Consider the following 12,500-nt stretch of genomic DNA (forward strand, 5'->3'; position numbering starts at 1 on the left):
CTCTAGTAAATCCTAGCTACTCTGGGCATACGTGCACTAGAAATCCGTTTACTTAGGGTTGACAAAACATATCATGCCCCTTCACAACTGTCGTCCAATTAGGTGGATTAATATTTGTCGTTATTGTCTTGCTAATGTGACTTTTGTATTCTTAGATTTGGTGTCAGTTCTCACGAGTGTGAATACCTTTCCTTATCTCTTAGCAATTCAGGCCAAATATCAGCTGGATAAAAGATAATTTCTCCTTTGAAATGCCATTTAATTATGTATGAGATACGTGTATTCCCTAATGGTCAATTATACTATCAGATCCACTACTTACATTGAATTTGTAACAAAACTCCAAATTCCGACAACTCTAGAGCAAGATCTCAAGGGCCCAATGACTGCCAATCCGGGTATAGTCCAAATTTTGGTCCGTTTGGGGTGTTTTGTCCCCTCTTATGCTAAAAAAAAGGCAATCAGGTGTAAAGGGGCTCAATTGTATTGAGTGAACGGAGTCCTATGTTCTTAGAAATGTGGTTGTCCCTAATTAGATACGGAGCGAAACGAGTCATGTATGGTGTTACGAATGAATGTCTGACTGTCTCTAGGATGGAGGAACCAAAGATGACGCATTCCATAGCCATAAATGATCATTAAGAAGCTGCGTGACTATTCTTACATGCAACAGCTGCGCTCCAATAGGTTAATCTTATTATCATAATGACTATGACCTATAAACACTCACTAATGAGGTCGGGGTGGAGGGTGGGCAGGGTTCCGAGTGGGAAGAGGCTACTACGTACGTGGAGTATGCAGAGTAGGTTTAGTCTAGACAATATGACTGATACCAGTAGTGGTGTAGTTCATATAGCCTCTATGAAGACAAAGAACAAGAGTAACTTCTTTATGTGAACCAGACTAGGGAGGGAATCCTAGGGGCAATGGGGTGGGGAGCAAGTAGAAATACCTCAAATACAAAACTTATTTTATAATTAAATTTCTAATTTCAACATAACTTGTTGTTTTATATTGCATATTATTATTATGCCTTGACTTATCAACACCATCTTCATTAACTTAAGATTAACAGACTGTGCCAGTTTACAATACTTCATGATTTTCTTTATAGTATGATTAAAGTACATGTTCATGGCGTCATGTTTGGGGTTCAGTTTCCATCACTGAATCTCTTGGATTCTGTTGAACGTTTCCACAATGCAAATGCTTTCATTCGATCATTGATGTCATATTGATTCTATTCAGAGTGCTTTCATGGTTAAAAAAAAAAGAAACATATATTGTGCACATGGCTTTTGTCACAACCACAAACAGGCTGTATCACATTTACAAAGTTTGCTATTTCTACCTCTGAAAGCATACATTGCAAAATACATTACAATAAATTAGTCTGTATCAGTACTGTGTTATTTTTTGGTCCTTTCAAAAGTACTATTGAATAATGTAGTCCTTCATTTTTCAATCTGTTTGGGGACAGACTATTTTGCTATGGCTATCAAAATTAGTCACACACTTAAGACTATTTTATGAACATACATACAGATAGTACATATAAAAGGGGGTATAATAGAAAATGCAAACTGCAAGGGATTATGCCAAAAAGGAGCGTATGAGAACCTGAGCCACGAACGTTGCTTGAACGTGAAATAATAGTACACCATAAGGTAGGGGTGCTGCCGCGAAATAAAATCAATGAACACGCCAGAATACTGCCAAAATGAGGAAGCTGCCACGGGGATGAGGTTGGGTGGTGTTGGGTGGACCATTTGATCTTTGCTGACTTTCTAATAAACGTTCCAAGATATTATCAAAATAGGGAAACTGACATAAAACAGATCAGCTGATTCTTCTTAATGAATGTAATAGGTTTGGAGAAACAAATGCGGGTGAAATCATCTGATTTCTGTTTACTTCCGAATGAGCGCTTGGAGATGTTGGCAAGAAGGGGAGGTAATTGTTAGGAAAAGAGGATCAAATTAGCTGATTACTTAGTTACATTCAAGCACAGAGCAAATCAGCTGATTGTATTTGTCTAATATAAACAAAGGCACTAAACAGTTGCCATCGTGGGGAAACTAATGCCAGAGGGCAAATCAGCTGATTTTTGTTTATATCTGAGATGACGGGGGCAAAGTTATCTGATTTCAACATAAAATTTAATCAACGTAACCGAAATATCGTCGAAGTAGAGACTTCCTTAAGGGGTATAGCCAGGGTGATCGGATTTGGGATAATTATACTAGATTTAACATATTTTCCCCATAAATTAATACTGTATTAATTAAAGAATATAATAGAAATTAAACATATTAAGAGGAACAAAAGATTTATCTTTATTTTTGACCATGTAGCATAAATCCATCTGCTGTTTAGCATATTCCCGCTTGAGAAACTTGGTCACCCTAGGTATAGCCCCAACAGAAGTCCGCCATTTTTTTTTGTTTACCTCTAAGTGAATGTACTAAGATAATATCAAGGCTACACAGAGGTAGCGGGGGCAGAACAGTTGATTTTCCCAGTTTCTCCATATGTGATAGTTCCAACTTCACACTTGCAAAACCATTAAGGATAATGATGACGGACGTGACACTTTAAAATCCAGTGACATGGTTGATCTTTTCCAGGCATCTGCAGGGCGATTTCATTTACCTGAGGGAGGGAGGACTCTGAAGAAATGGGGTCCATTGTCTCTGGACCCTTCCCCTTCAAATGAATGAAATCGTCTGCCTCGCGAGCACAGAGTCGATAAGCTGCGTCATCGTGTCCAAAAGGTTTAACCATTTTTCACAAAGTGGCAAACTTGAAATGTGTATGCAAGTGGCAGCTGCCGATAAATCTACCGAAATGAACACCTGTGAGGACGGGGCCTTCATTAGTACACTATTAGTAGTACTAATAAAGGCATCGTCCTCACATGGAATTTATTTCGACAAACTTGAAATCTCTTTCTCTAGCTAATGCCAGTAGATTTAAGTCAGTCATGGGGGTAGGCTGCGAACTGAAAAGGCTTTGGGATCCATTTCCGTCATTGTTATACGCTACTGAAAAGAGTCATCTGGCGTTTGATAACATAAAATGTTTAAATTACATAACCATAATAAAAACGTTAATCGCACCTCCACTAAAATCGCGCTAACACATGTGTCTGCATGTGTGTGTGTGTGTGTGTGTGTGTGTGTGTGTGTGTGTGTGTGTGTGTGTGTGTGTGTGTGTGTGTGTGTGTTCCCACATCTACAAAATGTGCATACGAATGCAAGTATGTCATAACTGAATGTGTATATGTGCAGTAGCATGCGTTTGTGTGTGTTTATAGATGCGTGTGAATGCGCATGTGTCTGGCAAGCAACGTGGGCCCAACAACGTACAGAAAAAGAAATCGGTATCGTTAATTCATGCAACTAACGATAACCAAGCTTAGGTCCTACGCAAGCAACCCAAGGTGCTTCAGCATCTCTACTGTCCTGTACTCTGTTCCAAATGCCTCTCAGCTCTAAGTGTGTTAGCTGTTAGTTAGTTAGTTAGTTAGTCTACCGCTGTGTTGCTGAATCTATGACAGTTGTTAGGCCTCTTTCTTGCTCTCAGTCTTGGCGTTCTGGAGCTCCTCCTTGGTGAGGTCCTTATAGGAAGCGGATTTGCGTAGACCTGAGGTGGGCTCACCGATCTTATAGAAGTACAGGAGGCTGAGGAGACCCACGCCGATTCGCACGCCCACCGACATCAGGGTACGACGTTCCAGAAGCACGCCCTGCCGAAGGGGAAGAAGGAGGGAGAGGAGGTTTGAGTAGAAGTAGAGTAGAATGGGAGGAGGGAATGGGAAGGAGATTTAGGTCTTACGGGAGAGGAGCAGTGAGAAGTAGAGAGGGGAACAGGATGAGTGGGACGAGAGAGGTGGGTGTTCCGGGATGTTGGGAGTGTGGTAAAGGGAAATTATGTTAGAAAAGGGGAGGTGCAGCGTTTTAAGGGAAAGATGTGAGTGGAAAGGGAGGAGTGAGTGGGAGGGAAGTGGTGTGTGGGATTGGAGAGTGTACGATGTGAGGAATGAATGGACGAAGGGTGAGTGTAAAGGGAGGAGTGATTAGGAGAACAGGGGGGAGTAGGAGGGGAGATGAGAGGAGGAAACGTTGAGTAGAAAAGAAGGGGTGAGTGGAGGGAAAGGGTAGATGGGAAGGGAGGGGCAAGGGGCGTGAGAAAGATAGAGATGGAAGGTGCAAGTCGAGTAGAATGACGGTTATGGGGGGGGGAATGGGTAGGAGAGGGTGTATGGATTGGTGTTGGGGAATGATGTTAGCAGAGTTAGTATGGGTTGATGAAAGAGAAGAGGTTAAAGGAAGAATGGGGCAATGTTTGGGTAATGCGTTGGGGAAGAATGGGTTGGAGAAGGAAATTGTAGGTTAGTACAAGCATGGGTAAAAAATGGGTTTTAGGTTGGTCAAGAATATATGGGATGGTGGGGGAAGTAATGGCTTACCGATGGGGAAAGTGTTTTTGCAAAATTGGGTCAGATGCAGGACATGTTGAATGAGAGAATGAGGAATGTAGAAATAACGTGTTGAAACGAAAATAGGAAGGAGAGGATAGATGCATGGGGATGGAAGAATGGTTGAGTTCGAGGAGGTATGAGAATGGGTAGAGGAATTGACGATGATAGAATGTGGAGGAGGACACGAGAAAGGAAGAGGAAGACGGAGGAGAGGGAAGAGGTGGCGATGGGGTCAGGGTGGGAAGAGGATTGCGGGTTGAGAACATGAGAAGGACCGGAAGGAGGGAGAAGAGGTAAGGTGAAGGAGGAGGACGAGGAGAGGAAGGGTGTAGTTAAAAGAAAAAGAAGAGGAGGAAGAGGAGGAGGAAGAGACGAGGATTAGGAGGAGAATGGGGAAAAGGAGAAAGTTGAGATAAAAGGGGATGAGAAATTTGAGAAGGAAGAGAGAAAAAAGGGAAGAAGGTGAGAAGGACGAGGAGGACATAAAGAAATGAGGAAAAAAGGAGGAGGAAAAGAATGAACAAAAGTAAGACCATGAAGAAGAGGACGAGGAGGAAAATGAGGAAAAACAAAGAAAGTGGCGGAGGAGGAGAGAGAAGAAGAGGAAGAGAAGGAGCATGAGGAAGATAAGTAGGAGGTGGATGAGTAGGAGGAAGAGCAGGAGGAGGGGAAAGAGGAGCAGAAGGAGGAAGATAAAAAGTAAAAGGAAGAGGGAGGGGAGAAGAAAAGGAAGAGTTAAAGGAAAAGAAAAAGTAAGAGAAAAAGAATGAGGCGAAGGAAAAGGAAACGGAAGAGGAGAAGGAGCAAGAGGAAAGAGTGGAGAAGAGGGAAGAAGAATTTGAGAGACGAAAAGGAGGAGAAGGCGAAGGAGGAGAGCCAAAAAAAAAGGTCAAAGGAAAAAGACAAATGAAGAAGAAAAAGAAAGGGAAGAAGAAGAAAAGGAAAAGAAAGAGGAAAAGGGATGAGAAAAGGAAAAAAGATAAGAAAGTAAAATGAAAAAAGAGAGAAAGAGGAAAAAGAGAAGGGAGAAGAGAAAGGAGAAAAATATAAAGGCGAGGAATAGGAAGGAAAGAGGAAGAATGAGGGTTAATAGGAGGGGAGGAGGAAGAAAAGTAGTGGGAGAAGAAAGAGAAGGAAGAGGAGGAGGAGGAGGAGGAGGAGGAGGAGGAGGAGGAGGAGGAGGAAATAGTGGAAGAAAGGGTAGTGGAATTGGTCATGGAGGTGGTGGTGGTGTTGGTGGAGAAGGAAGGAGAAGTGGAGGAGGAGGAAGAGGAAATGGTGGAGGAAATGGTAGTGGAGTTGGTCATGGAGTTGGTGGTGGTATTGGTGGAGAAGGAAGCAGAAGTAGAGGAGGTGGTGGATGCGATGGACAAAAATAGTGGAAGGTGTTTTGGAAAAAAAAAAAAAAGAAAAAAAAAAAAGAAAAGAAACACATGGAAATATATAAAAGTAAACAAAGAAAAGAAAGAAAGAGAGAGGAGGAGCATAGAAAGACAATGTGAACGTGAGAGGAAAGAAAGGAAGACAAAAGGGGCCAGCAAGAAAGATGCACAGGAGGTTTATTCAAGGGAAAGGGAGGAACGAAACAATAGGTAAACAACATAACGGGAAAAACAAATCAGAGTCGAAACATGGAATGAAATGAACGCAAGAGGGTGAGTGTTAATGAATGAAATAGAAAAGAAAGAAACACAATGCAGGAATAAATAGACGAAGGTTTGTAAGAAAGACACGAAACGAACAAAAGGAAATAAGACACACACATGAGGATGAACAGGGAAAGAATGATAACTTACGAAAGAGGAAAAGGGGGAAAGTGATAAAGCGTGGTAGGAGTAACGTGAAATGAAAGAGTGACGAAGGAGAATTGGAGATGATAAGAAACATAACGAATTGGAATTGCGAGCAGGAGGAGGAGGAGGAGGAAGAGGGGGAGGAGGAGGAGGAGGAGGCGCGTGGCCACAGGCGAGAACGTAGGCAGCAGAAGAAGCCATGAGGCCAAAGGGACAAAGGAAAAAGAGTCGGAAAAAGGTACAAACGCGTAATAGAATCGGATGAATATAGAACACAGGGAAGAATGAGAGAGAGAAGGAGAAAAGAAAGAGAGACATGAGGGACAGAGAGGAAGAGAGAGAATATGAGAGAGAGAGAGAGAGAGAGAGAGAGAGAGAGAGAGAGAGAGAGAGAGAGAGAGAGAGAGAGAGAGAGAGAGAGAGAGAGAGAGTGAGAGTGAGAGAGAGAGAGAGAGAGAGAGAGAGAGAGAGAGAGAGAGAGAGAGAGGAGAGAGAGAGAGAGAGAGAGAGAGAGAGAGAGAGAGAGAGAGAGAGAGAGTGAGAGAGAGAGTGAGAGAGAGAGAGAGAGAGAGAGAGAGAGAGAGAGAGAGAGAGAGAGAGAGAGAGAGAGAGAGAGAGAGAGAGAGAGAGAGAGAGAGAGAGAGAGAGAGAGAGAGAGAGAGAGAGAGAGAGAGAGAGAGAGGGGTAAAAGGAAAAGTAGTACGGTAGAAAGAAAAGTAGATAGGTAGAGAAAATCCAAAAGAGAGAGGCAAAGGGATAAAGAGAGGTAGAAAGAAAAATAGTGAGAGAGGTAGAGAAAATGGAAAAGAGAGAGGGAAAGAGAGAAAATAAGAGAGAGAGGTAGAATGAGGGGTAGAGGCAAGGATAAAGATAGGCACAAAGAAAGGGAAGGGAAATGAGGTAAATAAAAGGGAATTAGGAGAAGGTTTGTGAAAAAGAGGAATAGTGAGAGAGCAAAGAAAAGAGTGGTAGAATAAGGGGATAGAATATGGGGTTAGAGAGAGAGAGGTAAAGAGAGAGGGTGAGAAATAGATGGAGAGGGATAGAGGGATGGGTAGGGAGAAAGGTAGCATAGGAGATGGGTAGATGGAGAGAATAATAGAAAGAAGGGTAGATAGATGGGTAGATAGAGAGAATAATAGAAAGAAGGATAGTGATAAGGATAGCCAGGTGAATAAAGACAGGGACAGAGAGAGAAAGAGAGAAAAGGAAAGAGAGGTAGAAAGAGTAGAGAGGTGTAGAGAGAGGTTAAAATTCAGTCAAAGAGAGATGTACAGGGTAGAGAGGGATAAACAAAAAAGAAGAGAGAAGGGGAAATAAGTGGAGAGAGGAAAAGAGGAAATTAGAGAGAGGAAAAGAGAAAAGTAGAGAGAGTGGTAGAGAGAGGAAAATAGAAGAAAAGAGAGAAAAGTAGAGATAGGTAGGGATAAACAGAAAAGGAGAGAGGAGGGAAGATAAGTGGAGAAAGGAAAAGAGAAGAGTAGAGAGAGCGGTAGAGAGAGGAAAAGAGAAGTGTAGAGAGAAAAGTAGAAATAGGTAATTGAGAAGTATAGAAAGAGGAGTTGGGGAAAGAAAAGAAAAAGAGGTAGAAGGAGGGTTAGACAGAGTGGTACAGAGATGTATAAAGAGAGATAGAGAGAAGGGTAATGAGAAAGGTAGACAAGAGTAGAGAGAGGGATGGGGAGAAGAGAAAAGTGTAAATAGATGTAGAGGAAAGATAATAAAGATAATTTATTGTGTTGAAGAGGAGAGGGCGAAGAAGAGGAGGAGGGGGAGGAGGAGGAGAAGGAGGAGAAGGAGGAGGAGGAAGAGGAGGAGGAGGAGAAAGGGGAAAAAGGGGAGGAGGAGGAAGATGAGGAGGAGCAGGAGGAAGAGGAAGAGGTAGAGGAAATAGAGGGGGAGGGGGAGGAGGAGAAGGAGGAGGAGAAGGAGGAGGAGGAGGAGGAGGAGGAGGAGGAGGAGGAGGAGGAGGAGGAGGAGGAGGAAGAGGTAGAGGAAATAGAGGAGGAGGGGGAGGAGAAGATGGAGGAAGGAAAGGAGGAAGAAGAGGAGGAAGAGGTGGAGGAGCAGCAGAGGGAAAGTGGATCAAGAGGATAGATGTGGAAAGAAGATGGAAGATTGAAAGAGGATTAGAGAAGAGAAGAAACAAGAAATATGAGGAGAAAAAGAATTTCGAAAAGGAGAATGAACAAGCGAAGAAGAGAAGGTAGGAAAGGGCGGGGGTGGGGATGGGGGGGTGGGGATCAGAAATTTGGGACGAAATGGAAATGCAAATAAGTTATAATAAGAAATTGAGTGAAAGAAGGATGGACGGAAGAGAGTGGTGGTGTGAGGGGGAGGGAAGGGTGGGAGGGAGAGGTGGGAGGGAGAGTGAGGAAGGGAGCAACAGAGGAGGATAGACAAGGATAGGGGAAATGGTGGAGGTGGTGAACAGAGAGGAAGAATGGTAGGAGGTAATGAAAAAAGAAAGAATATGAAGAGAGGTAGAGAAATGATTAAGTGATGGAGGTAGAGAGGTAGAGAGGTAGGTAGGGAGGGACAAAAGAGGAAGTGGGAAAAAAGAGGATGGGGAAAGGAAAGGGGAAGGGAATGATGGAAGTTGGAGAGAGGATGGAGTGAGGAGGGAAGAGAGAAAATATAAAAGAGAGCCAATTAAAGAGAGTGTGATAGCGAGAACAGATGAGAAGGAGGAAGAGAGGGAGGAGGAAGAGAAGGAGAAGGATGAGGAGGAGGAGGGAGATGAGGAGGAAGGAAAGGGGGAGGGTAAGGAAGAGGGCGAGGAGGAAGAGGAGGAAAAGGAACAAGAGAAAGAGTAGGAGAAGGAAATAGATGAGAAGGAGGAGGGAAGAGGAGAAGGTGGAGAAGGAGGAGGATAGGGATAAGAGGAAGGATAGTGTTATGGGTATGGCGGACAAGAAGAAGAAGAACATGGGTGACAAGAACAAGGACAAGGGCAAGGACAAGGGCAAGGACAAGGACAAGGACAAGGAGAAATGGAACAATGGATGATGAAAAATGGGAAAGGAAGGGGAGGAATTCAAAGAAGTACCATACGAGAAGAGAAATAAAACGCGAAGGGAAGAAAGAAGAAAGAGGGTAGAGGAAAAAAGAAAATGGAGAATTAAAAGAGGATGAAAGAAGGAGAGGGGTGAAGGGGATGGGAGTGAGATGGGGGAAGGAGAGAGAGTGACGTCCAATTATAAAGTGTTCAAAAACAAATAGCAATTTTTTTTTTCATGAAAGACTGAAATACATATAAATACATATTGACTGCTTTATAGATTTTTGTCAAGCTCTCGCGATCAGATGCTGGAAATGGAATTCACTTGTATATAAAGTAGAAAGTACAGTGTGATATCGAAAGGAGAAACAGCTCTAACAGCAAAAACAATATAACAGTAATAACGATAATATCAATATTGATAACGATAGAAATTGTAATAATGAAAAAAATAATAATCATGATGATGATGATGATAATGATAATGATAATAATAATAATAATAATAATAATAATAATAATAATAATAACAATAATAGTATTAATAATAATGATAATAATAATAATAATAATAATAATAATAATAATAATAATAATAATAATAATAATAATAATAATAATAATAATAATAATGATAATAATAATGATAATAATAATAATGATAATGATAATAATGATAATAATAATAATAATGAAAATAATAGTAATAATACTAATAATGATAATAATAATGATAATGATAATAATAATAATAATAATATAATAATAATAATAATAATAATAATAATAATAATAATAATAACAATAATAATAATAATGATAATGATAATAATAATAACAATAATTATAATAATGATATGATAATAATTATAATAATAATAATGATAATAATAATGATCATAATAATAATAATAATAATGATAATAATAATAATAATAATAATAATAATAATAATGAAAATAATGATAATAATAATAATAATAATAATAATAATAATAATAATAATAATAATAATAATAATAATAATAATAATAATAATAATAATAATAATAATAATGATAATAATAATAATTATGATGATAATAGTAATAATAGTAATAACAACAATAATAGCAATAGTAACATATAATTACTAATTAATGAAAATGCTAGGTTTTTGAAGCACTTAGGAAAGGGAAGCAATTAGATTAATCAAACACGAGACATTTAATATTTTCTCAACTAGGTAATATCGTTCAGCATATAAAATCCATTGGCGGTTAGTACTAATAACCACCTGAATGTGGGCTTCAACAAGTCTCGCCAACACTCTCGTCTTTGTCCGTAGGTGCAGCCCCTGGGGGCTGACATTCGGTTTCCTGATCGGATTCAAAATATATTTTGCTCTCCATCAGCTGTGACTGTAATTCCTTTCAATTTTCACACAAGGAGAGCTGACAGCCGGAGACTGCTCCTCTCTTGGTACTATTATATATCTCATACTAAAAATGAAAAAAAGAAGAAGAAAGAAATACAGCCAGAAAAAGAGAGAGAAAAAAGAAAATAAGAAAGAATGTAAGAAAGTCAGGAAGAGTCTGACGTTTCTTCCCAGAGAATTCTATGGGCGGTGTCAGGAACCATTGCCAGCTACTGTGGAGTTATGGGTCTCAAACTGGTAAAAGTCGAGACAGCAGTTATTACTATTGTAATCTAATTAAGGTCTCTAACTCTTCCTACCAAGAGGGTACTATGTAGAATAAAAGAACAGAAACCACCTGGTACACGAGGGCTGTAGGCTCTCAGCTGCCGTGAGAGTGTCCAAAGGGTGAATAAAAAGGTCTAGCTGCAGCAATAATAAAATTGAAGGTACCACCCAAGACAAAAAGCAACAATTTTTATTTTGGCTAACACCAGGCAATTCTATTCATCTTAAAGAAATTTCTGGTCAGGTAAAACCTGCAAACTCACGAGAACTTAGGAAAGGAAATCGAAACCTTTTGGTGCGCGACCCCTTTGGAGGAAGACCATTAGGACGACCTCCGGTGACTTACGTTGTAGGCTCCGCTGCATCCCGCCACGATGACGGCGAGGACCTGGTACGTCAGGAGGGACAGAAGGAGCGTGCGGGCGTAGTGCTTGTCGCTTGTGCCCAGCAGTGACCACATGAAGACTGCCATTCCTGTAAAAACGGTGAAGTCAGACCACACCACATTTTGAACACACACACACACACACACACACACACACACGTACACACACACACACACACACACACACACACACACACACACACACACACACACACACACACACACACACACACACACACACACACACACACACACACACACACACACACACACACATATGTGTGTAAATATATATGTATATGTATATACATATACACACACACACACACACACACACACACACACACACACACACACACACACACACACACACACACACACACACACACACACACACACACACACACACACACACACACACACACACACACACACACACACACACACACATATATATATATATATATACATATACACACAGGATATTTTTATATGTGTACACATATTTTGGTTAAAGTAAACTGCGCTAATAGATTTAACTATTTTGAGCTGTAATTTCTTCAGTTTAAGAAAGAGCTTCGTAGCATTATCACTCAACTTATGAACGGAATCATCCATTGTGCTTTGGAGAAGGAAAGGCGCTGAAAAATGCCGATAAATACTATTGTAAAATATGTAAAAAAAAAAAACTGTTGACAATAACACCAAAAAACTCGGATTTTTTCGCCTCACTAAGAGGCTTCTTCAGGGTGAGAGGACTTCAGTGGGTGTAGAGGTGGTCTACTACTCTTGGAGAGCTGGTGAGGAGTGAACAATGGAATATGGACTACCTAGAGGGGAAGAGATGTCTGTATGAATTGCGTATAAAAGAGGGCTATGATTGTGATATTGTGGCCTGGGGGGTCTGGGTTCTGGGTTCTGGGCAGGGGCGGTGTATTAGTCAAATTTCTTCTTCATGAGTCCCTCTATCATGTGGTCCGGATATCCGTTATTAGTAAGGAGTTGGCGGATGCGGTCAAATTCACGGTGGATCACTGTCCAGCTGCTGCAGTGGGTTAAGGCCCTGTTGATACATGCTGCAGCTACAGACCGTTTGTAGGCTCCTGGGTATTCACCACATGAATATGTACACACACACACACACACACACACAC

The 12,500-nt window shown here is 40.8% G+C and overlaps 1 protein-coding gene across 5 annotated transcripts in view; it reads right to left on the reverse strand.

Annotated features, from left to right (window-relative positions):
• Window positions 1–12,500, reverse strand: part of LOC143018903 (tumor protein p53-inducible protein 11-like) — a 320,439-nt gene that overhangs the window by 12,723 nt on the left and 295,216 nt on the right. For 2 of the 5 annotated variants that reach the window (XM_076174477.1, XM_076174478.1), the window contains exons 5-6: window positions 11,308–11,435; window positions 3,661–3,748 (exon numbers count right to left, since the gene is read on the reverse strand). In XM_076174477.1, coding sequence (XP_076030592.1) covers window positions 3,661–3,748; window positions 11,308–11,435 — 216 coding nt within the window. Of the gene's footprint in view, window positions 1–1,511; window positions 3,749–11,307; window positions 11,436–12,500 lie in introns of those variants that run through there. The other 3 variants (XM_076174476.1, XM_076174474.1, XM_076174475.1) reach the window with 2 other exon arrangements.

The sequence above is a fragment of the Oratosquilla oratoria genome, chromosome 36 (assembly GCF_046742065.1).
Source record: "Oratosquilla oratoria isolate Oo_2021 chromosome 36, ASM4674206v1, whole genome shotgun sequence".
NCBI lineage: Eukaryota > Metazoa > Arthropoda > Malacostraca > Stomatopoda > Squillidae > Oratosquilla > Oratosquilla oratoria.